General features: G+C 36.5%; 1 protein-coding gene across 1 annotated transcript in view; it reads right to left on the minus strand.

Moving 5' to 3' along the window:
• GPC5 (glypican 5) overlaps positions 1-26,842 on the minus strand; it is a 785,797-nt gene that overhangs the window by 488,903 nt on the left and 270,052 nt on the right. Inside the window, 1 exon segment of the mRNA XM_049816026.1 lies at positions 9,086-9,206. Within this exon segment, the coding sequence (XP_049671983.1) occupies positions 9,086-9,206 (121 nt within the window).

Genomic DNA, 26,842 nt, shown 5'->3' on the forward strand with positions numbered 1-26,842 from the left:
AGGTGGAGTGAGAGAGCAGCTTGGTGGGCATCTGGCAGCTAGCCAAGGTCAACCCCCCCAAACGATATTTGCTTGGATGCAAATAACAGCTTCAATTAATGCAGCTTCTTCCACAATCACTTCTGTGAAGGTAATTTATAGTGAAATCTGGAAAAACAAATGTATAAGAATTCATCAGTCTTTACAACTCTCTTCATATGATTAAGCCAACCTTTTTAATAGTAATCAAGCTTATTCAAAGCTGCATATTTGCAAAACAAACTAGCTTAATATTTCAGAAGACATTTAGGATGAAAATATTTTATAGCTAACTACAACCCACTGCAAAATACGTTTTGTAGAGAAACTAACTAAATGGTAGTTCTACTGCTGTACAAGAACAGCACAAGCCAGTATGACTACAATCTCATACTAAAACAGACACCTTTCACAATACTGGACATGTGTGTATTCCAGTGTAGTTAGATTGTAGCTAAATGAGCTAGGGCAGCTCCTAAACTTAATAGTTTAAGTAAGATTCACTGTACTGTATTAATCAGATTAGTAATACTCTTCTCATTTCTAATGTGATAAATACCAGTGAATACTAATATCATTAAAAAAATAAATCTATTAGTAGGATATGTCCTTCCTGTTTTATTGTCTGTTATAGACACATCACTTGCATTTTGGTTCATTGTCAACCTGACCTGTGAACATAAAAGACAGAATGAATAATGTTTGTACTGCAAGTAGCTGAGGTTTGTATGCATCTCTACAAAGTCCAATTATCGTTCCACATGATAAAAAGAGTATATGGTTCTTCAATCATAGAGAAGAAAGACTTTACACAAATCCAGATCCCATTAGGCAGGACACTTGCAAGCTGAATTCCTAAACTCATTTCTAGTTGATTATATGCTAAGTGGCATGGTTGCCATTGCACAACAATTAATTGTCTAAATGGGAAGGCCAACAGCAAAAGTAATCCACAATACCGCTCCCTAAAACAATCTCTACTGAAAGTATTTCAGAGACAAGCCAGTTGTTAAACTGGCATTCACTCAAAATTAAGTGCATTTCCTATACCAGTTTTCTTCTCTCTCCTCACAAGACAACACAGAGGTTAAATAAGTTATCCAAATAAAGGATGAAATCAGGCATTGACAGCTTCCTCTCCCTTTAATATAACTGAAATAGACAATAAATTTAAGGAGGTTTTTGCCTAAAATTTTTTGTAACACTGAAAAAGCACATATGCCCTCCCCCGCCCCCAATCCCAAACCATTTCAGATGACAGATCCTTCCAAACTAATTAAAAATCTGGCAACGTATCCACTGTCACACGTTATGCAATAAGTTGCATCCATCTATGCAACTAATGCGGTACTACCTCACTACAAAAAGAAGGGGTTTTCTATTCTCTGATGAAATTATAGAAGAAAGCAAAAATGTCCAGCCTTCACAGACTGACGCCTATGCTTCTGCGGAGCCCACCAAAGTTAATAAGAGGTTGAATAAACACCATTGTGACTACTGCATCAGGGCCCTGAAGCCCTCTTGAACTCTCTAGTCTGTCCTATTATGTATCAATATATGCATTTCCTTTCTTTTTTAAGTTGGGATTGGGAATTAAGGGCATCAGAAGCTCCTTTTCACTTTCAGAATAACTACTACACCCATGGGGTTGGGGGACAAAACCATTTGTTTTCTTTGAGATCTAAAGCCAAAGTTGTGGGAAGTTTGAAAGAAAGTATTAAAAAAAATAATAATCCATTTTTAAGAGAGTCAAGGAGCATAAATTATAAATAGGAAAAAATAATTTCCTTTCCACAGTTTTGCAGATAGTAAGCATCACAAAATCTGTGCCTCAGATCATATTGTTTGTCATAACTATAACTCTTGCAAAATCTCAAACCTCTCCTTCACTTAATATTGTACTTAAAAATGAGAAGATAGAACAATGTTCCTGTTTTGCTAAGAAACCCTAACACAAGCAGTTTTTACCAGCTATAGCAGCAAGCAATTTAGGTGCAAAATAGGCTTTTGTAGAGAGCATCTGCACCATAATGACTACTTCGGTTAGTGTCACTATCCACCTAAGTAGCTAGAAAAGGCTGTCTTGTTTTCTGTGCCACTGTTGTCTGCACTAAATGGGTAAGAATTGATAGTATCTCTCTTTTGCATCAAAGAGTATGTTTTCTCACTGTGTACTGTGCAGCGCTTTATAAGCAATGGAATTAAAAAAAATTGCAAAAATACAAATGTTAGGGATTTTAATGTTTTTTTAAATTAGCTCATCATTTAGTATTTTACACAAATTTGAACTTTAAACTTAGTTCCAGAAAGCTCTGTACAATGTACACTCTTTTCCTTTTGTTATTCACATTAAGAAAAATCAAAAACTTTTCATTTAAGCACAAATCCTATCTAAAAAGATACTACACAAAAATGAGGATCATTTGAGCTAAATGAATGGTACTCTGATTAGCTTTTAGTAACTTTGGTAAGCTAGTTAGTGAAAAAACCAAAACAAACCAGGAAGAAGAGTTTTCATTTAAATTACTGACAAAAAGGACTATGTGGCTGGTGACCTGTACTTAAATTTACACCCTCAGCATCACAACACTTGGAGATGCATGGGCTCAACTTCATGCTCTCCTTATCACTTTTCCTTCTCTGCCTTCCACCTGTAAACCGTATGTAGGTTTGAGTTTACACATAATTTTCCAGGACATGTGATCATCTCAGAATGTTCATGTAACTTTTAGTGGTTTGACTTAATAAATACAGAAAGACCACCTTTGAGAGCAACAAAAAGGGCATATACCTTCACTATCGTCACAGACCTGTGAAGAAAGCCTTTTCACTCTCAAGAGATACAAAAGCATCAGCAATCCTGCACTCTAATGTGTATTTTTGAGGTTATAAGTTGAAGTGTATTTTAAAAGGAGTGTGAAACTCAGAAAATTTCCCATCTGATTTCTAGCTGTTTAATATTTTTACAGAAATTATGCCGATATCTTACATGCAATGGTAATACTCAAGTATTTAACATATCTTCGGCACCAGCTTGCAGTCAGAGGGAGCTGAAGACAATACAGTGTGTAAGCCAGCTCTCTGTAGATGTGCCAAAAGACAGGAACAGCTCATGCAACAAATATGAAATAGGCTTCTCTGTCAAGTAGAAATATCCTAATATGACACGTCACTCTAATACTCTGCTATCATGCCTTGCCAAAGATGGAATTTGTCCAAGAGATTGATTTCAAAAAGACAGGAACATTGTATTAATTCCAGAAATAAAACAAAATATGAAAGGGACAGCCAACAAACCACTGGGGAAAAAATTAACATAATCAAGATACTGAGCTATTCTGTACCTGCAGGATTGTTCTAACTTGGGAAGAAACTGAAAAGTGAAAAAGGCAGTAAAAATGAAATCTAAAGCCAAATTAACATTTAGATATGCATTTGTAATATGAAAAACAAAACAAAAATTGTGAGGCAGTCTTTCCTATTGCAACAAAAATAATATATAGGCAGTTTAGGACCAAACACAGCTGAAACCAATTCTAACACCAGTGAATGCTGAATGGCTGTTGTACAAAGTGCACTGAAATTTTACTTCCCAATTACCTCTATGGGAAACCTGTTATTGAATGGTGCAAAGTGCAGGATACAATATATAAAAAAAAAAACCCAACAACAACAAAAAAAACATTTAAGAAGAGAAAGGAAAGAAAAACATTTTGAAAGTGAGTCTCCACCAGTGTGTTACTGAAGAGTGTATCAAAGTAAGGCCCAACATATATGAGACTTAAATGCTGTACTCTTGCAAATTCACTCATTCTATGAAAAATAACTGCATTTCAGTCATCAATAGAGTCATCAGAATGTATAATTTGTTAAATTTATACAGCAGTTTGAACTACTCTTAAGAGGCAGAGGGATTTTACCTATTAGATTACCATAACACTAAAAAGGGCACAAACTTGATATGAGTGATCAAAGGGAAACACAACTGCAAGTGCCACATCTTGCATATGAATAATTTAAAAACATGGTTCTTTGTATGTGCAGATGAGGACTTAGGTAATGTATTCCATCACCATTCCCAGCATGTACTTGAACAGCTCTTATAAAAACATTTCTTACTTTGCCTGTGTTATGGTACATTGATAAAAGCTTTAAAAAACACAGCTGTAAAGTTGAGTTGTTAGTATGACAAATCAAGTGTCAAAACAAAATCTCACCTCACTATTTTTGTAACCTTTTTGAGCTAGGTAAATGGGTAAATGAAGGCACAGTGAAACACAGTGCTTACCACACCATAATAATGACCAGTAGTAAAGGAAAAATTAGATTGTCACCTACATTTAATGTCTTATGAAGTAGTAGCAGCCTCTGTTCACTTAAAGGATGTAGACTTCACTTCCATTAGTGACAGTTATCAGCCCTTTGCAGAGAAAGTAAATATCGTTCCATGTTTATCAGCTAGCAGTCCAGTGGTATAGCAGTATAAGATGGGATCCCTTCCAAGTAAGTTGAGGCACATCTTTTGCTATAGGAATAGGAAATCTTTTACCTTAATAGAAGCATTTAGATTTCCAGTATAGTCAATAGAGTGGCAGGTGCCTCTGGAGATCTCCAGAGGGAGATTTGGTCTGCCTAACTCAGACAGACAGACATGGGGTATTTTCTACTGTGGCAGGATTTCCTAAAATTAGGAAGACTTTATTTCACCTGTAAATATGAGCTCCAAGTAATGTCTATTATTTTCAAAAGCAGTATCTTTTTGAGATTGTCTTCTAAAAGAAGAAATACATTGAAATGACCAAGGTCCAACTGCCTGTAATCACAGCACCAAACTATCACACTTACTTCATAAACTCAGTATTTGCACTTGCAGGAAAGATAAATTAATCATGTTTTTAAATTATAAGGGAAGAAAGAAAATTAATTACAATTATTATTGCTGCCATATGCAACTGACTTTGCTTATCATGATTGTCTATTAGAGTGATAGTTGCAGACTGCAGTACATAAGAGACTATGCACTGAATACATTATTTGCCTACTGTGAAGATAAATGAATGAAGAAGAGCCCATCATTTAAAGCTCTCCAAAACACCAGTCTGTACCAGTAAGGATTTTATAAAAGAAGGTGACTTTGTCAAGCCGTTTTTAGCACCAACTCGTTCAGCAGAGTTCATGTTTGTTCCTCTAATTGCACTTTGTTGCTGTGAATACAAACCTGTGAAGTCCAAAGCACAGATTATAGCAGTCAGGGTCCAATGGAATCAAAAAGTTCTATTGATTTTTGGTAAATCCACTATTTACAGAAAGAGAAGGAGGATTACTATGAGCCGCACACAAAGGAGAAGTGTCCAGAAACCACAGCCTGCCAGGAAGAGATACTATCACTTTTGCAACAAGTTTGATATCAGTGGTTTAAAGTTTTGAATAGACTAGAACCTAGAAAACAGAGTATGTTTAAACATTGTATGTTTACATATTTTACAGCCGATTCTTTCCTTGGGATTTTAATGCACTTGTATATCTACCTTGCAAGAAAAGAGGAGATACTAGGAGACATCTGTTCTTTTCTGCATGCAGGGCAGAATGGTCTTTGATCCCTTTTCTTACATACACGTTAAAGATGAGCAGGAAGGGATCTTTAAGATATCTGTTCTTCTTTTGCTATTTGATAGTATTTGTCATTTGTACAATAAATATGTATAGTCTGATTTTCTGAGACCTCACTGGACCCTCCCTTAAATGGGCTCTCCCTTCACATCTTGGAGTATTCACTTCCTTCTTGCCCTTCTGCTGGGATTCTTCAAAGTAAGAAGGGAAAGTTAGTGTAATCGATGAGAAAAGGGGTCATCTGCTTTGAAGACAAAGAGGAAAGAAGGTTTCAGAAAACACTGAAGCTTTCTAACACAGTTTTTCTACCCTGGATTTACTAGAGAGAATTTCTTTTTCTGGTCTGCAATCAGGGTATATTTTTCAATCTGATTTAAGTGATGTATTCTAAATGCAAAACTGGTTATCCTCTTCAAATTAGTCCTTCTGTAGTTTAATCATCTTTTTTTTTAACTACTAGAAAATAATATATAATCATAAAATGAGATTTTTATGAAGAGCTCCCCAAATGTATGTATATGTATATAAAAATTTTTGTATATGCTAAATATTTCTCTTTAGAAAATTATACATTTCTAGTTCATGCGTTCAAACTGACAACCTCTTGAAAAGGGCTCAGAAACATGACACAAGGATTAAATCCTTCAGACCAGACACCTAACTGCAGGTGTCTACAGTGTAGATGCCAACATGTGGGCAATATATCCAAACTCCTTTTATATTGTGCAAGACTAAAGAACTACTGTTCTTATCCTGAAGCACACATTTACATATGGCCACATGAACAGCTCTCTAAGATCCATGGACTAGATCTACATATAAGGGAAGCTTAAACATCTAAATGCAGGTATCCGATTAAGGAACTGAATTCCACCCCTGCTGCAAACAAATGCCACAGGTTATCACTGATTAAATTACATGTCAGTGCATGGCACCATTTTTACTGTGAAAAGTACCAAAAACAAAGCTTCTGATTCTTTGCCACATACTGATATTTACAAAGTGGTAATTTACAAACTGTTCAGTCCTGAAGGCTGTGGAACCATGACAGGCTGTACAAGCAAAAGAAAATCAGGCTATACTTACCACTGATCACAGTCAGAGCTCTGTGTGTTGAGAAGGAAGGACCATATCATATCATGACATCAGGAGACAGAGAGAAATGTTACTTCGATATCCTGCATCTTGAAATGTTTAAAAGCTGATGTGAAAAGTCATATAAACCTGAATTACCACTCATTTCCTTTCTCCTAATACAGAGAGCAAATGGCTACATACAAAACACAATTAAATACCAAAAATTTACTTGTTTAGCAAGCAAGGTTACAGCAACATGGAATTTATATAAAAATATATATAGTTGCCTCAATAAATAGCAAGTTTTATATCACCCTGCCAATCTGTGTCACCTTAAAGCTACATTAAAGTATATAAACTTTTTCAGAACTAATCATTCCTGAAATCTGTAAAACAGGACAAATACAATTTCTTTTCTACTAAATTGGCTATTTAAACTTTTGCAGTGCAGTAATACTGCTTGAATAGAGTGCTAGACTTCAGTATGACTCTGTCTATCTCTGAGGCAACACCACAATCCATTAAGCTCCCCTTATTTAATCTGTCTGTCATAAGCTTAATACATGATTCATCCTTTTGATATCACAAAGGATGAAAAGATGATCTTTTGTATGTGTATCTCTAATTTACGCTCCCCATCCTCCTTTCCCAAGCAGTAAATCGTAGAGAAGAACGCTTTTTCTGCAGTTTCTTCAGCCCTTTTATCTGAAGAAAAGCAGTTATATGTCAGGTCTCTAAGGAATTTGATGCTCTCTTTATCCCCTGACCCTATTTCCATACTCAGAGCTGCAAGGAAACTATCCCATAGAAAGACAACATATTTGGAGGCTAGTAAGACTTGCAGTATGTAAATTTTATGTCCTTCTCCCCAAGACCCACTCTAGTCTTTTGGGACAAAGGCAAATAACCTCTCAAAATGAAATACCTTATAATGGAATTGTTCTATTCCACTCTTTTAGCTCCTCACTTGAGGAGGAAATGACACAACTCCTAGTCTCTAGAGGAAAACAACACAATAAGCTATACAGTGCAGATTTAATATCAAAGAAGGAGGGCATTCCTGATAGATGAAAGACCTTGAGACTAAAACAGTAGAATTTGCAATGTTTTTCTTTGCACATTAATTTGTAGTTCTTAATTAAGTCATACCATCTCTTTGGAGGGAAAATTGTATTCATTTTCTCACCATTGTAACCACCATTTTAATAAAGAGAGACAAAAGCACGCTGAAACTGGAAGGCTATGAAAGATACTTCTTTTAAGGAGGAAGGAATAATGATTGCCTTTGAGTTTAAATCTGGATGCCACTTCTCCCAAAAAACAACCCTACTTACAGAAAAGAAGTTTTGTTGGTTTTTTTTTTTCTATTTCACCACTCTCCTTTGTTGTCAGAGAAGAGTTATTTTTCACAAATAGAGAAATAAGAACCAAGAGAGTTTATCATTAAGCTATCAGTAATATTTCAACTCCAGAAACCATTTGGGAAACTATATTTAAAAGCTGCCAAGAAGATGGAGAAACAAAATTAAAGCAAGTCCTTAGATGGAACTAAATGTACTAGGCAAGGAAGAGCTGTCTAATATCTCTAATTCTCATGTCTGGGGAACGAGGTAGAGAAGTGGAGTGGAGATCATAAAGGTGCCAAGTTTGCATGCCCTCCCTAAATAGCCTCTCCTTTTACAGATGACATGATACTGGGTTAGATGGGTCACTGACAAGAAATGCCAATAGAACATTTCTTATCACTGAGTCTTCAGATCAGTGGAAACATATATGTTTAAACTGAAATAGAGAGTTTTCAGCAAAATAATGGTTGGTTTCAATAGAATCAGGGTTTTGTCCTGTAGTTCTGGCTATCTGTGCATAGACTTAAATTTAGTGACTGACAGATACGTACATCAGGTAATGAACACCAACTCCTTTAGCAAGCATGTTATTCTTGTTCAAACTTCCTAGTTTTTCTATCTGGCATCTAAACAAAAAACCCTGCAGCAATACTAGTTAAAGAAAGAATGTAGATTTAGTAGAGGGAAGAGGGAAATTATGTTTTATTGTGTTTTAAACATATGCACCCAGTTTATATCCCTAAATTATACTGTTTGTGTTTCTGTACATTTACTGCAATGCCGAGTTGTGGTACTCACAGGTGCAGATGGCCTAGCTGCCAGAGTCAGGCCTCCTACACTTATCTACCATATGCAAACCTTTTAACTAAATCATTTTTAATAATTGAAGTGAGACAGAGAGAAAGTAGTGTTTTGCTCTTGATGTGCACTGAGCAGTAACCTGAATTAACAACTAACCTTTAATGTACAGTAAATTAATACTTTCACTACTAGTCTTTAGTACTACACTGTATCTATAGGTAAAAGCAGCTTACCTGAATAACATGTTTCAGCTTGTCAATAATTTGACTTATTACAGGATCTGCTCCCTTCACTTTTACTTCTGGATTTGCAGACTGAGCTTTGATTCCACTGCCAACCACATGATGAGTATAGCTAGTTTAATACACAAACACACACACACACATACTTTAGTAAGTTATTCTGCTCTCAGAGAGTCATCTTCTAGTTTGTATTAACTCTCATGGCACCAACATTCCACTTCAATGAGATGCATTAATTTTGTGCACATATTTTTCACAGAAAAGAAATACAGCATAATGTAATTACTACATTCCACAAAGTTGTATTATTTATTACAGCTTTAATTTTACTACAAACTTTTAAAAGAAAAAGAGTTATCTACAGTTTCAAACAAGAAACATTCAGCCCTATGCATGGGGTTTTTTGTGTGTGCAAAGACTGTCATCCATTTTGGTTTTGCTAAATACAAACTACATGGTGATTGCCTAAATGTATGACATTTCAGGTTTTTAAAACAAACTCCAGATTCTACACACACTATGTTCAGAACTACACCTGAAGTTTCCTAGTGTTTTTGTGGATGCACATGCAGACAGAATATTGCAGGACAACAGCCAAGTTGTGCATAAATTATTTAGCATTATGTAACTGATATAAGTAGAGTAGGTAAAAATTTACTTAATAGATAGATAGGTAAAAAAGAATCAATAGAAAACAGATATATGGTTGTTCAAGAAAGAACTGCTGTAGTAAGTAGAACATTGTTTCTAATATATCAAAATTCAAAATACAGAGACTGAAATTAAACACCTAGCAGAATTCTGTGGCTTATTAAGATGTAATTCTTCATTCAACTTCCCATGTTATATGTAATACTCAAATTGTGCAAGAAAAACTGAATATCTACCTTCTCATCACAGATACTGTACATTGTGCAAATACCCTCCATATGTTAGGTTTCATCTGCATACCCTACAAGAGGATAGCTCTATATATCTCTGTCTCAAAAATATTTTGCCAGCTGTTATGCTGTAAGAAAAAGAAAGGAAAGAACCCTATCAGGAATGGAGTAAAGAAATGCCTAATTCCTGCCTATTAGATCTGCATATGAGCATAGACAACAGAGCATATTCAAATTTAGCATGATCTGTTTTATGAAAAACACTGCAGGTCCTCTTAGCTCTGCAGAAAACCTTCCATGTATGATAAACAATGAACACTGTTCATTAAAACGAGGTTGCCACATAACAACAATATTTTTGTTTTTATCTTTGCTTAAATATCACCTCAAGTGAGACTGAGGATATTCTTAAGGAAGCATACCCAGACACAGATGCCATTCCTAAAATTACATTGGCCGTGCTCATAGGTATAAATTAACCCTGTCATATAAAATTACTCTAAGTTTTCCATAGGTCCCAGAGAGCGCAATTTGCCTTCTATGTGAGTGACAAGAATTAGTAGCTCCTTCAGGCATTACAAGAAGACACTTTTTGGACTACATGTTCTGCAAAATGCTTCAAAAGTGAACTAATTCTAAGGCTCAGCAAAATTTTCCCAGACTTTTAAGGTCCCAGACTTTTAAGGATCCAGCAGTCTTTCATCACTTAAGTCCTTTAAAGCATTCGGTTTCACACAGTAAATACTAAAATTCTAGACCTTCTACATACAGCTCTGCATGTGCTATTTAGGCCAAGTGTACTCTCTCTTTCTCCTGCAAGCAATCAAGTACACTGGAAGCAGATATAATATCAAATTTAAATTCAATTATGCATCAAGATATCACAGCAATGATAACCTAGGATTAGTCACAAGTTAAAGATTTCAGCTTTATTCATTCTTCATTTGACGAAAATATAGTCAGCTGTAACCAATATTCAGGACATACTGTATCAGATAAAGGTAAATACTAAAAATAATAAGCTCATTACTAAAAGTCATTATGGAACCTTTTGCTGATTCACTAGCCATACTATTACTTGGAATGGATGTTAATGCTGCACAATCAGGACAGCAAAGCTTAATGTACTTAATGTAGTTCACTGGAACATGGTAGTTGAAATGAGTTTAAAAAAAAAATCTTCATAGCACTGTTGAATACATTGAATATATGAATGGCTCATATTCTTCACAAAATGGTATTTTGGTTTATAGCAGACAGCTTTTTGTACTGTTTTGTACTGATGGGGCAATTTGCCAGCTTGTAGTGATGGAGTAAAGCTTTTTACAGGGGTGTGTACAAAATCTGCAGCCTGCCTGCTAGACTTGAGGGAACGTTTAACACAGCAATTTCAGTAGGGTCGACAAATCTTCTGGTAGTTTCTAAGGATAAAAAAAACCCCAAACCTAGAAACATTCTCCAAGGTTTTCCTCAAAAATCCTTCTTTCACAGTCATTTGTCTAAATCAAAATAGATAATTCAATATGGAATTCATTCCTTCCTTTCCCTTTCCAGCTGAACAATACTGCACTCACCAGATGGACAACTGGTTTAACTTAACACACTGGTTTAATGCAACACAGCAATTTCTCTTCATACTGTAACACTGTAAAAAAAAAACAAACCCAAACTTAAAGGTTATTGCTATCCTTTCTACACACTGCTCTCATTTTCTGTTTCACAGCATGCAAAACCTATGTTCTCACTTTCTGTCACTCAGAATTCTTCAATTAACACCTTTTTCCAAATGCTGCAAGCCCAACTATTACACATTTGCCAGTGAACTACATAACTATGTGAAAAAGATTACCCTTTCTCTTTTTTTAATTCAATCGATGATACTCGGTTGTCTAACTATGCAGGAAGAAATAAACCATACACAAGTTGAGTCTTGCCTAGGCTACAATTTTATTAATTTAGCTCATCTGGGAATCATCTGGCAATGACTCGTTCAAAGCTGACCATCATTTCTTTTTCAGCTATTTCCACAATGAAATCCACACCCTTGCACAGCTGTTATTTACCGCAGTACTAAATCCCTTCTTTCATGTGAGGGAAAGTAGCTGGGAAAGTAACACTGTCTTGTCAGTGGACCAGATATTAGGAGTTTCAGTTGTGTTCCCCAACCTCTTTAGGGCTGTCATCCTCTAAATTCCTCTTCAGCTGTGGTTCATAAGGAATAATTGGATTTACTTACCAGTAAAAAGTGTTAGCAATTAATTTGGTTGTCTCGCTCCCACTTCTAGTCGTTCTGTTATAGAATCACAGAATGGTTTGGGCTGGAAGGGACCTTTAAAGATCATCTAGTCCAGCCTGCCTGCCATGGGCAGAGACACCTTCCACCAGACCAGGTTGCTCAAAGCCCCATCCAACCTGGCCTTGAACACTGCCAGGGATGTGGCATCCATGTTCTTTTCATGTTCTCTCAAAGGCAAAATACATATCCTCCCCATGTAGAGGAGGTCTATTATCTAATATTAAAATTTCTTTCTAGGCAATGATTGATTCTCCTTTCTCACGTAAAAAATATACCCTTTTTTCTGATTTGCACATTTTCAAAATTGTCAGCCCTGTGTGGCCCAACAGCTCTTTACCATTTTGGGTTGGAAGCTTCAAGTTATCCCAGAAGCATGTCCATAATGCCTTTGAATGTTCTCTCAGTTCTCATGATTAAGGCAATTCTTATACAAAGTCCAGATATTCTTATCCAGTAATACTGCCTGTAGCAAGTATCACTCAACCTTCACCTCTTTTGCTCACTTTGGTGAGAAAAATCATTGCTGCACAGAAAGCAGGTGTACAGTGTGAGTGGGCATGCTCTAGTCTGGTAATACTCCTGTCCATTCTTCTGCCTGCCCTCGCAGCTTTGTAAAGAAAATTAAAGTTTGGTAAGCATTTTCTTCTTTTACTGTCACTACCAGGCTACTTTTTCTTCCCTTCAGGAAGGAAATCCACTCAGTCACTTACCTGTTGAAGAAGCTACTTGGATTAGTTACCCAAACTGCATCCTTGCTGACTGCTCAGAGGTGGGGTTTGCTTTTTCCAGTTGAGAGTGGGGAAGGATAAGAAGCTGAAGCAGAGGTGACATGTGCATTGAAGCAATGACAAGCAGCCCACTAGTGCTTGATAACACCACAACTTTAAGTCTATTAGCACTGAACGACTATTAGATCATTAGGAATTGGTAGTGACAACCTCCATATTACTTGTCCTTACTTGCTCTGAGCTGTTTAGCACCTTTCTTTTCTAGCTTCTTTCTCATTCCTGACCTTTCTCTCACCCGCAGCCGGCATGATCCTTTCCAGGGCTGACAGAATAAGTGAACTTCTGATTCCCCCTGCCTATGGGCCTCCTCACCCTCCACAACAACGCTCCCAAGCAGAACAGAGCACTTCTCTACCTAAAACCTCACAAATGCACTGCTGTCCCCAAACCAGTTCAAATCCTGTTCTGTGACAACTGACACATTTCAACCCATCCTCCTGACATTTTTGTCTGTTACTGGCCCCAGCAGACCCCAAATAACACACAAGATTACATCCATAGAAAAAACTTTGGGTCCAGGACTGGTATAATCACTACTCATTTCAAGGGCTTCTGGTTCATCCTTAGGTCTACTGAATATTTACCACATTCCCCAGTTTGACTCTTAAAGGAGTTGATACTTCTCCTTCTCTCTCCAGAAATCATTATGCTTTTGAAGTGCTGGTTTAGTCAAGCTTTGTAAAGCTTTACTCCTTCAAGAGTTTTTAATTTTATATTCAGGGAGAATCCCATCTTGAAATTAATCCTCCACATTCTGGATGCCAATTTTCACCCAAGAAGATACCTTGTAAAGCATCACATATGGAAAATAAGGAGTTAAATGACAAAAATTAAGATTAATTTGGATGGAACAAAAAGAGTGCAATCCCATTTGGAAAAATGGTTTTCCCCAAACGTATTGGATTTGCATGACAAGGTTTTGGTAGTGGAGGGGCTACAGGGGTACCTTCTGTTAGAAGCTGCTGGAAGCTTCCCCCATGTCCAACAGAGCCAATGCCACCTGGCTCTAAGACAGATCCGCTGCTGGCCAAAGCTGAGCCCATCAGTGATGGTGGTAGCGCCTCTGGGAGAACAGATTTAAGAAGGGGAAAAAAAGTTGCTGTGGCACAGAAACTGCAGCCGGAGAGAGGAGAGAGAACATGTGATAGAAACAGCCATGCAGAACCCAGGTCAGTGCAGGAGGGGAGGAGATGCTCCAGATGCCCGAGCAGAGATTTCCCTGCAGCCCGTGGGGAAGACCATGGTGAGGCAGGCTGTGTCCCTGCAGCCCAGGGAGGTCCACGGGGGAGCAGATCTCCACCTGCAGCCCGGGGAGGACCCTATGCTGGAGCAGGGGGATGCCCAAAGGAGGCTGTGAGCCCATGGGAAGCCCGTGCTGGAGCAGGCTCATGGCAGGACCTGTGGCCCCATGGAGAGAGGAGCCCACGCTGGAGCAGGTTTTCTGGCAGGACTTGTGGCCCCACGGGGGACCCACGCTGGAGCAGTCTGTGCCTGAAGGACTGCAGCCCATGGGAAGGACTCATGTCGGAGAAGTTTGTGGAGGACTGTCTCCTGTACGAGGTACCCCATGCTGGAGCAGGGAAAGACTGTGAGGAGGAAGGAGTGGCAGAGACCATGCATAATGAACTGACCACAACCCCCATTCCCCATCCCTCTGTGCCACTCAGGGGGAGGAGGTAGGGAAGCCAGGAGTGAAGTTGAGCCTGGGAAGAAGGGAGGGGTGGGGAGAAGGAATTTTAAGATTTGGTTTTATTTCTCATTATCCTACTCTGATTTTATTGTTAATAAATTAAATTAATTTTCTCAAGTTGAGTCTGTTTTGCCTGAGATGGTAACTGCTGACTGATCTCCCTGTTCTTATCCTGACACATGAGCCTTTTATCCTATTTTTCTCCCCTGTCCAGTTGAGGAGGGGGGGCGATAGCACGGCTTGGTGGGCACCTGGCATCCAAATTTCACAATACTGTCTTTGTGTACCAGTTCACAGCAAAAATGATGAAGAACATTTTTCATATGATGTTGCATTGCTAAATGATGGTGGTCTCAGTATAGAGCCCCCAAATGTGAATACACTCAACATACTAAGGTAAATAAATGCATAAGTTCGCATTTTTCCTGTTATTAGAAATTCTAACCCATATTAAATTTGTTTTCAGTGCAAGGTGATCAGACTTTGATCAATTGACATTAAAAACTATCATTTAACTTTGAGTCTTTTGTAATTACAGGCTCTGAGAAATCACAAGGCAGGGTGAAAACACTTTTTCTTTCTTCAGGTGTACAAGGCATTGATAGAGCCTTATGAAGTATTGCTTTATCGATCCTTATCGGAAAAGTAAGATTATGGAAGTCAACCTCTTTTTGTTTAATCTGCTCTTTTGCTGCTTGAATTGATTTCTTTTGCGTACAAAAATTATAAACTTACTTGTATGTTGTTTTATTTTCCATACATCATTGTGTTTAATTAACAAATGTCTATAAATCTAACATCGTCAAACATTCTAATGTGAACTAAATGGTCTGTCAGAGCTGAATGGGCTATTGGGAATATGAGCATGGTACACAAAATTTCATCCCCGCAGACTTTACATGCAAAATATGTTTCCCTTTAGTTGCGGGAAAAATATAAAAATCTCAGACTCTTGGTTTGAGAGACTTCATTCATTATAAAGTTTTAATACAGCATTAATCACTTCCTGTTTCTTTTACTTCTAATGTACAAGTAATGGAAAAAACATTTTAAGGATCCCCACAGAGGTAGCCTGACTTGAGCAAGTGTTGCTCGAATTTGAATCCTGAGGAAAAAAAATATGACAAATTTCTTGCTAGAGAAGTAATAGACCCGCCATCTGTGCTCATTTCTGTACAAGCATGGTAATGTATCACATCACTTTAATAGGCAGACTTGGTCCCCAAGTACTATTCATTTTCATCAACACTAGGAAAAAAAACAACCACCAATGTATTTGTATTCTATAAACATGTTTTAAAGTGATGAATAACAAAGTGCCCATTTTCTGAGCTCAATATATGAATATTCATATAAATTTCCTATTACTCTCTATTGTATCTATAAATACCGTTGGTGGGGTTTACATTTGATTGTATTAATATCTCTGTTAAAAAAGAAGATCATGCTTTATTGGCTATCCCTGATTTCTTGGAAAAACATGCATGTTTTCCAAAATGGAGTTGGAAAAGCTATTAGAAGTAATGAACATATTAATTCTTGTAAGAAGCAGCCGTTTTGGACATGGTGCTTAAGGCAGATCTGTACCTCTATATCCCTCCAACACAAATAATCTGTATTATATTGTGATGACAACAAATACTGATACATCATATTTATTGTCAACAACTGATCATGATTTTCTGTTCCTTCACACTAGCTTTGTAGAGTAACATCAACATAGAATAGCTAAAATAGAGTAAGAAATCAATGTTAAAAATGGGTCTGAGCCATAAAGTTTTGATCTAGATCCAAACTTCTCCAGAGTTCAACTCCCAGTGCTAGTAGTTTTGTTTCAGACCTGTTACTCTTTAAATTTGCTGCTACTTATCATTATTGGCTGACATGCCACCAATGACAGGTTTGCAGGGGAACTGCACATCACCATACACCATGGTGTCTTATTGTCTTTTTAGTGAAAAGGATTGCTTTGAATAAAAACAAATTAACTCAGAGCCACTACAGACTTGAAGTTTCCTTTCATCATAGATCAGACTGTTAGAGAACTTGGGAAGTCTCTATGTATATTTCTAGAAAATTATGTTTCCACATGTCCTCATAATCCTGAGAATTTCTGCAGACAAAAATGTAGTCGCAGGTCAAGATAGTCACCTCCTCCAATTACTGGCAAAAAAAATTAACATCAATAACATTTATATATGTTTATATATTTTTATATATAAAAATCCATTTATATATTTAAGGTTATATATATCTATATGTTTATATATACTAAAACACTGTACAGACAAACAGGTAAGAACTGCCCTCTTCCTGATGATGCTGAAGATAAGAAGTGAAAGACAGAGGGGCTAACTTTGCCTTTAATGTTTTCAGGTTCACTAGCACACCAGGCAAGCAAATCCAGAAAAAGAAGAACTGAGGATACTGAATGGGTTTCAAATTTGTTGCTGCTTCCACTGCTTGGAAGAAGTGATGTTGAGCTTCTTTTAGGCACTTGGAACATGTTACAAGTGGGAGATTAAAGTAACAAAAGGTGTATTATCACAGCAAATGCTATTCTCCAGACCAATCCTAAGCATTTTAGCAGTCAAGCCTCTCCCAAGAAATCTGGTGACATGCTGCACTTTAGCAAGTTTAGCTGTTCACCCATCCTGACGTCTCTCTGCCAGCTGCTACCATCACCTTCTACCACTGCCTTCCTGGGCTTTTCAGTGCTTGGCTCAATTAGACTTTATTAAGAGTTACTGAGGAATCTCTATGTTAAGTTGTCAAGTTACAGGGTCATGGTAGTGAGACAACTGCTCTGGATGTGAAGGGCTTAATCACCGGGGTGCATTGCCTTACCTCTGAAGTACTCCTGTGTGTTCAGGTTGTCACATTGCTGTAGGAGGTTCCAGTGGCTCAAAGCTGCTGCAGCTTTAGAGATGCTGCAGCTTTAGAGACGCTGCCTTTTTGTCATTTTGTGGTAAAAGGATTCTCACCTCCATTCACAGTATTTCATCTCAAATGAAATCTTAACAGGTAGAATTACAGTAATCTCCATGAGAGCAAGCAGACAACAACCACTAACTCCTCATCTGGTAACAATGGAGAAGTCTCTCTATTGACTTAATTTTCTGCATTTGAAACTAATTTGGTATAAATGAAGCAATGCTGATTTTCATCAGCTGACTGTTTGAAGCAAGCACTGAAATCCTAGGGAAATAGATTGAAACTAGGTGTTTACTTCCTGTGGGTTTTTTTGGAAGCTCCAGACAGAGAAAATATAATATACAGGAGACCAAATAACTTAATTTTTAAATTAATCTGTTTATTTACTGTGTTTATTCTCCTGTATTCATCTTCTTTAACTGGCATTGATACAGTAACCAAGATGCAACTTTTGCAATATGCTCCTCCTTCACAAACTGGATTTTCTTGTTTGTATGTTCTAGTCTGGAAAACTAGGCATTCATGTACTGGCATTGCTAAGGGATTTGTTTTGTTCAGCTTCTCATGTTAATTGAATTCTAAATTACTTCACAGCTTAGGCTGCTGGCAGTTACAAGTTACAAGCAAGCACCTGTGTTTATATAGTCTCACTGTGTTTAAGACTGGTAAAGCGTGCCCACCACATTTTGTTTTATTTCAAACTTGGGATATGATTTTTAATAACTCCTTCTCAGCTTGCTTGCTTGCTTTATGATTGCTGATAATTGCTGTTTTACACCTGCTATTGCTAGCATCTTTGTCACTGCTGGACATTTCAAAATTCTGGGTAACTGTTAATTGAGAAATTAACAATTACCTGAATACTAGTATAAAGTAAACATGTGTAGCAACAAATGAGTAAGAGTGTTTAGTGATGCAAATTTTAATTAACAAAGCTGAACAAATAAAAGAATCACTGCAATCATAAAAAATGCTTAGCACTTGAACAGGTGTGTTTGTTGTTTTTGCCTAGTCTTACAAAGTTTTTTGAGAGTAGATATTGCAAAGTTAGCTTCAGAAAACTTGTCAAAAATATTTGACACTTAATTATCAGAGACAATATTTGTAGTAATTCTAAGACAGAATCCATTTTTCCTAGACATTTTCAATATTTCTTAATTAATCAACATTTATTTTAAAAGGAAATAAAATGTCTTTGAATTTTTCAATGAAAATTAATTTTTAGATCTGTAATTTGGTATATATTTGAAAAAAACTGATTGCATAGACAGATTGTTAAATTTACAGAAAATTGTTAAATTTACAGAAAATGTTAAGTGTGGAAAACAACTGAGTAAAAGGTGTGTTATTTGTGCTTCAGACAAAAATATGTTTCTGTAATCTTTAGGCTAAAACATGTCTAACAAAAGATTATTTTTGATCATTGACCAGGCCTGCCTTGTTAAAGGAAAAAATAGCAGGTCAGTCTTCGGGTTTTTCTATACTTGAAAACAAGAGACATGTCTTTGCAATACTCCTTTTAAAACAGGTATTTCATTAAAAACTTGCTTATTTGGAACAAGGTTCATGGCAATAAGACAAATCACACTGAGTATGTAATAAAGTAACTATTATAGAGTCTTTTGGAATATCTCTTTTAATGAATTTTCAAGTGTGACCCAGACCTTTGTTATTTTGTACAGCACAAAATCTATCATCTCAATAATTTTCATTATGTTCTAATCCTACAATTGCTCTTCTAAAGCTCAAAAAAACCTCCAACAATCCTTCATGATCTTAATTTGAACACCAACATTTTTAAAAGGATTTTATATATAGTGGTTGGAAGCCAGTTCATCATAGTTTTAATGTTAGATGTGTCTTCCAAAAATAAATTCTTAACTAGCAATAAAAAGTGCTAAAGGAATAACTAGATGTCCCAAAGGCTTCATTAGGCAGACAGGTCTCCCTCTGGAGACTTCCAAAAGCACCAAACTTCTCCAGTTGCTATGTATGGAACATGTATATAGAAGGATTGTTTTACTAAGCATCTGAAACTCAGTACAGGATGTGTGTCTGTTAAGTAAGACTATCCTTTTTGCAAAGAATGCAACTTCTATTGAAGTGAAAACTACTAAAGATCAATGTTCTTCTTCAGAAGAAATGCTATAAGCCACACGCTGAAAATTCATGTTTTGAAGCTTTCTTCTACCACAGCAAATAAATTCTGATCACACTTAAAGATTGATCAGTAGCACAGTTGTGAGGTACTCTTTCAAGTTAAAGTTATACAAAATGTTTTTAAAATACTATCTTTTCCTGCTGATTTTCCTTTTTCTTTTTCTTGGACATCATCTGAATGAAGTAGTCCACATTAACTTAAAGAATTCTAGAACAATTCTGCCCAAATGTTATCAAAGCTTAAATACATTTCCCTGTAAATGCTGTTATTCCCTACTGTAAAGCAAACTTCTATATCATGTTATCAACATCGGAGAATTTTGTTTTGTTTTCCTTCAAAGCTTAATCATTACACTGTTTCAAAAGTTCAAGAACTTTTGAAGAATTCTCACTTGAAGGATACCATGGAAATTAGTCTTCTTGTCAGTTAATGGTAACCACTGTTAACAGTTATCTATATGTATGTATCTCAGCAGTATGTTGCTAAATTCCAGAGAGACTATTCTTATATGTGATGCAAAAAGAATGCCACAAAGAGTGAGACAGAACATCCCAGACAACAGCTCTGTTCTACCAAACAGAACTTAAACTCTGCAGAGCATCACACATACACTAGCGGGGGGAATTCCTCACTCTAACAATGTCCAAATTCTCCATGGAGGCAAAACAAAAAGCATCAGAGATGCAGCTACTATCAATCTGCAATGCACTTTAACAAATAAATGTGTTCTAGTAATTGCAAGCTCCGTTGAAGAGAAAAGAACTGAAGAGGAGCTTTGAGACAGATATTTCATTTAAACTAGGTATCTTGGGTAAGTCACATGTTTAAAATTGAGAAAATAAATTCTTATTACATTAGAAAATAACTAAACAGCAGACATAGGCAAGCACACTAAATCTAGACAAATAACGACAACTGTATCTCCTTCTTGTAGTATTCTTGAAATCTTCTTACAACCTTAATTCTACTGTACCTTCATTTAATGGTGCAAGGAAATGAGAGATATTAATTATCATAAACAAGCACATAAATGTTTACAGCAAATAGCAGGCAAAACAAAAGGAATTATCTTGGAAAAACAATTCAAACAACTTGGAAACACAAAGCTGTCAAGCCTAATTAAAATTGAGAAACCTGCTTCCCCTATAGGACACTAAAATATCTCGTCTTGGAAATGGCAAAAGGGTCATGTAGCTATGGCTTTATGTAGGACACCAAACCATGGAGACAGAAGTCTGACATTTCACATTTTGTCCAACGTAATGCTTCAGTGCACAAACCATTGTATCCTCTAGGGACTTGGAATGCACCTGATAATTTTGGGACTGATACCTGAAACAGTGCTGGCACAATTAATATTTATCTCACAGCCACATGGGCACTATGCCACTACATATCATGTCAAAGGTGCACTCTCACAAGCCATTCTTTGTTATCGAGTGGTTTGTTTTTTCTGAGGTAATTTATGGAAAATTAGCACAAAATGACAGTTAAGTTATGGTGAAGCACTATCAAGCAGATAATAAACCTGAATATGATTATTGACAAAAGAAGAGAAGGTCATTCAGCAAATAAAGGTCAAATGAAGGAATCAAGCTAAGTTGCTGTGCAATGCCAAGACTGAAATGCTAGTTCAGCAAATTCACTGACATGAGCCACTCAATAGATCTTTTTCTGTTTATTCTAAACAGTGAAATTCCCTGTGGCAGTGAAGCTGCTTTTTACTAGCCCTTTCTGTTGTCAGAGTACACTTAGAGTTAGCAAAAGATTGGTAGATTAATAATAAATCAATGTAAGTGGCCAATCCATCTCTGTGGCTTTGGATTCATTGTATCTTCCTCATTTATCTAAACGTGCATGAATGACGATGCTGCAAACTAGGAATCAATGACATGTATCCGACGTGATGCTTTTCGCCTTAAATGTTTTATGACACCTATTGCTTAATATTGTGTGGGGTGGTAGGGTTTTTGGTTGTTATTTTGGCATGGGGGGGCGTTCTTCACAAATAAAACACTTCCATCTAATCTGTTCCCATTTTCAGTACTGTTAAATCCTAGACAATATAAGATTATCTTGAGGAGATATAGGGTGCATCCAGTTTTACACTTACCAAAGCATGCTTATTTCATGTACATCTGTGTGGGAGGAAAATCAGTCCCCAGCTGTATTACTATACAATTTGGGTTGGTTTCATTTTTATACAAAAGATATCAGGCATTTTACTGAAAAAGTTTTCTCAGCAACTAGAAGTTTGTTCAGCTAGTAACCCGTAACTGTTTTCTTATTTCAAAGCTTTATTATTCACAGCACCTTTGCTGGATGCATCTGTATTACCTGATTTGCAAAATACCTGCATTGCCTGTTCTCAGAGCACAGTGAATAGCTCATGTGAAGAACAAATACAGAGTTATGGATGAGAAGCTCTACAGCATACTGCATTTTATTAAATAATAGAAACAAACATTACAGTATAAAGCCAGTTATGTGCCAGTGTTATTTAATCTTTATGGGAAATTAAGCGCTTTCTAGAATGCCTTATTTTACCAATTGCAGTTGAGTAAAGGTTTCATTCTGTACTGGTCCTGAACCAGCCTTATACCACGGTAAATATAGTTGCCTTAACCTATGATGCTTTTTACCCTCTATGACAGGCATGATGGGTAATTTTTGAAGTATTTCAGGACAAGTCACAAAGAATACGGGCTTTAAATAAAGTCATATTCAAAGACAGTGGCATATGCATGAAGAGGTCTAATTTCAGACACCACTTGTAGCAGAGTAATCAACTGAAGTATCTGGAGAAGGCTGAAGGGTAATCTGTGAAGCCACTAGGAAGGTATCTGAACTGGCCTATTAAGACATGTATCCTTCATTTCAAATTTTGTTAGACAAAATCATATCAGTATCACAAAAGCATATTTTAGATGGACACTCTTAATATCAGACAGAATAGGAATAATGTAAACACTATATGCAAAGCACACCATGGTACAGGGGACATAAGAAGGGATAAAAACACATTTGGAAATGTTTCACTGTTTTCTGCAACATTTCAGCCCAGTGGTTCTTGCATTGCTGTATGATGTAGCACCATCTTTTAATGTTTGTTTAAAAAGATGAACTCATTCTTGATCCTTTGTGGGTACAACCAGTAAATATATGAGCTAAGAAAGCCTTCATAACTAATGTTAAATTCTTTAAAGATTGGGATTGTATTGGAGGCTTAAGAGCTTTAATAAATTGTTGGGTTTCCCTTTCTTCCCAACCACCCCTTTTTGTGTCTTCTTTTTACAAATTTCACTTATCACATTGAATTATTATTTTCCTTTAGATATAAATGAGTGGATGTAAATGCATTTATTTTCTCTTAAGTGGATAAAGGTTCACGGAACAACAGTAGTAAAAATATTTTTTACAGGACGATAGGGATTTTCCAAGTCCTAATGAAAATAATTGGCTCCATTTTATTGTCACATGAATCTCTGTAATTGTTCATTGTTTTGCCCTATTGTGACAAAATAACAATGAAAATGTGGCAGTGACTCAGTTTTACCTTCTCCCCATTCACCCAAATCCTAATAAAGTAAGAGACTTTAGACAAATATGACATAGTTTTCCCCTGAAAATGCGCCCCTAAAAAGAAAGAAGATTACAAAATGATTATCAATTGTATTCCACTTACCTATCTTCAACTATTTAAAAACAAGGCATCTATTGCCTAAGCATCTATTGGCTAAGCTTGCCCTACAGAGTAGGGCAAAAGAAAGAAAACAGAGAGAAGGGCCTCTTGAGGGAAATACAGCACCTGCTGTAGGATGAAATGATGACTTGCCATCTACATTGGACATGCCTCCTAGACTACTAGTCTAGACACAATACTGAACTTTTAAATAACTAAACTGAAATGAGATTGCATTTGCCCTGGGGTACTCATTGCTGAAGTCATAAGCTTCCTGTAGAAAGACTATTATTCCCTCTGGTTTTCAGTTTTCCATTTGTAGTCATCGTAATTCTTACTTATCTATATCATGGAAGATAGCATGAAAAGAGGAGACTTAAATATTATGTGTCTAGCTATTACAGTAATGTGAACTGTATACCTTAGCATCAGTAGGATGTCAAAGAACTTTGCTTTTGTTCTGGAACATGCAGTTCAGTGCATTCTAGAAAACCGTGCAGCTAATGACAAGCTTTTGTCTTCCTTTTTGTTCGTAAAGAAGCTCAAAGTATTTCATTAGGGAAACATTCAATAGAACCTGAAAAATTGAAGGACAAAACTTATGAGAAATTTATACAGATTATAATGGACTGCTGGAAGCTAAAGCTCTTCCTAAGAAAAGGGTTCCACTTTCTTCCTTTGGGATTGGAAGGAGAGGAAGTCTATTATCTATTCTAAGTTTGGAAGCATTGTGTGACTGCTTAGTATGCAGTCTGAAGGGAGAATCAATCTAGATGAGGCTATTCTCAGAGATTTGATTTTTAACTTCACTTGTGATATTGCCTTGGTTACAGAAATTAATGTCAAGTAAGTAAAAAGGGGTTCAAGGATAATGTAAGTCAAACAGGCTATCTTCCCTATGGGAAAAGCTGCCAAAAGAAGACAAGAAAATGGGGTCAAAGTGTTGCCAAAAACGTTCTTCAGGGAAACAGCACCCTGCAGCAAGTATTACGTCTTAAAATATTAAATGAATCTTGTGTTGCAAAAATATATATAATTCCTGTGTATAGTTATATATTTGTATGTGTATGTATATACATACATATATATACAGACATGTATATTTCTGTTATGATCTACATACTGAGCCAAACGTAAGTATCTCTGTCCTGTACCATAGACCCTAATGAAATGATCAGAATATTTATGAAAAATGGCTGGATTTTAAAAACATTGCAATAATGAGGACTTTCACTGAGAGAAAAAAAACCATGCTTCAGTATTATGGGTCTTGGGAATGTAAGTTTTCACTTGTTTGTCTACATATTCCTGATTTAACATTGAACAAGCACCTGGAAACTAGGTCTTCAACACAACAAGAATGTTGCAGTGACATTTTAGTCATATGTTTTAGGTCATTGACTGATGTCAGGAAAACCGCAGCCTGATTTCTTATGCAAAATCTCTGGAGAGTGATCAGTTTAAGAGAGGGATTCACAACGGCTAGCACAGTCAGTTTTGGTAAACAGGAATTAATAAGTTTCTTGAGCTAAATGTTATTTTGTCTTTATCAATACACACAATTTTCTAGCTGCCTAAAAATATTTCTCTTCACTGGGCTGTTTTATATAAATTCTATTGATTCTGTGGAATTTACTCTACTTCATTGCAACTGAGATAATTAAACATAATTATTCAGGTGACTGATGTGCCTCAGATTTATTCCATGCTGTAACACAAGAAAGAGTGGATACAGGAAACTCTCCTCTCTGTTGACAGAGTGTTAGTCAGTCAGTCACATCAGTAGGTCATTCATTTATAGACTAATTTGGCCAGAGAGAAAAAGGACTGTGGTTTGTTGTTAGTAGCCGTGGAGGAAATGGAGAAAGATAAAAATTCCCGTATCTTTATACAAAGGTACATATTCTTTGTTTTACAGTTACTGGATAAAATGATGAAATATTCATGACAGCAAAAACTGTGACTTTGACATCTAGTTCCTAGCAAGCCATCCTAATCATTAGGCTAGAGGCCCACGGTCATTCCTGCAATGTTTTTTCAACTCATGGATCTCAAATTACTCCATACAAACTGAAGAATACCAGTGGGACAGACTGAGAACTGCCTTTTCTGATGGCTGCAATGGCCTATATCCCTGTGGATTTTGAGACAACCAGTGGCCCTGAACACATAGGCATTAGAAATGATCCATACTCCCTACTCTGGTGGCATGTTTCTAACTGCTGAATTAAAGGAAGCAGGAAACTACCTTTATAACAGCACCAAACCTTCCTTCAGTTTTCTATAGTGTTTTTGTTTTTTTTTTTATAAATGCGTCCTAATCAGTTACACATGCTCTGGTAACACTTAACAGATTGCATATGAAACAGCCATACCTTTCAAATTGTGAAGCCCAGCGAGGTTGGTGCTTGAGCTGGAATTCAGCTGTTCCACACTCTTATCCCTGAAATAGGTTTTTAATAGCCAAGGATGAAACAGACTTGGCACATAGTTTGGAGAGGAATTGCCATATACAGGCAAGTAATAAATAGATGGAGCAGCATGAAGAGCCATGCAACCTTCTGATGTATGGAGGGTTGGACTAGCAACTGAGGAAGAAAACAGAGTAGCTCTGAATGATCAGACTGCCTCAAAGAAGCAAGAAAAAGTTAAGTTCATGGAGATTTTTGAAAACCAGCATAGTACATTTCATCATTATGGATTTGGATCTAAAGGGTAAAAATGAAAATGAAAAGTAGAATTTTGAGTCCTTAACACAAGGTATTCAAGTTATCAGAGCACAAATATATCCATATTTAGTTTGCGTTCCTGGCAAATATCCTTGCTGCCCCTCCAAGTCTCTAGCTTATAAAATGAGATAAGTAGTTCCATATATTTGTTGGCTCAGAGGCCAACATATGGGTCAGCAGTAATATATGGCTCTGAAGCAATTGTTTTGATATTAAAAGATGAGATTGCTAAAGGAGATGACCTTATTACTCTAGAATTTTTATAAGTGCCACTTTAGACCCATTTCAAATAATACACATGCAGCCCCAATTTAGAATGTAAATTTTGTATTATATTTATAGTGCTTAAAATGAACATAATATAATTCATCTATGAATCTAAGTGATAATAATCTCAAGGAGCACTCCATCTTCATTTTACTCAAAGTCTGATGTGACTAAATCAGCTGTCTGTAGAATCCACTGAGATGAACAATAAACCCTTAAGGCAGATATTCAGTATCTTGTAATAAACTGAACTGACCATCAGTATTTTCAGTAACACTTTAGAATCTGCATATACAATTAGAATATACAATTATTTAGGA

Source organism: Accipiter gentilis, chromosome 13, assembly GCF_929443795.1.
Source record: "Accipiter gentilis chromosome 13, bAccGen1.1, whole genome shotgun sequence".
NCBI classification, from domain to species: domain Eukaryota; kingdom Metazoa; phylum Chordata; class Aves; order Accipitriformes; family Accipitridae; genus Astur; species Astur gentilis.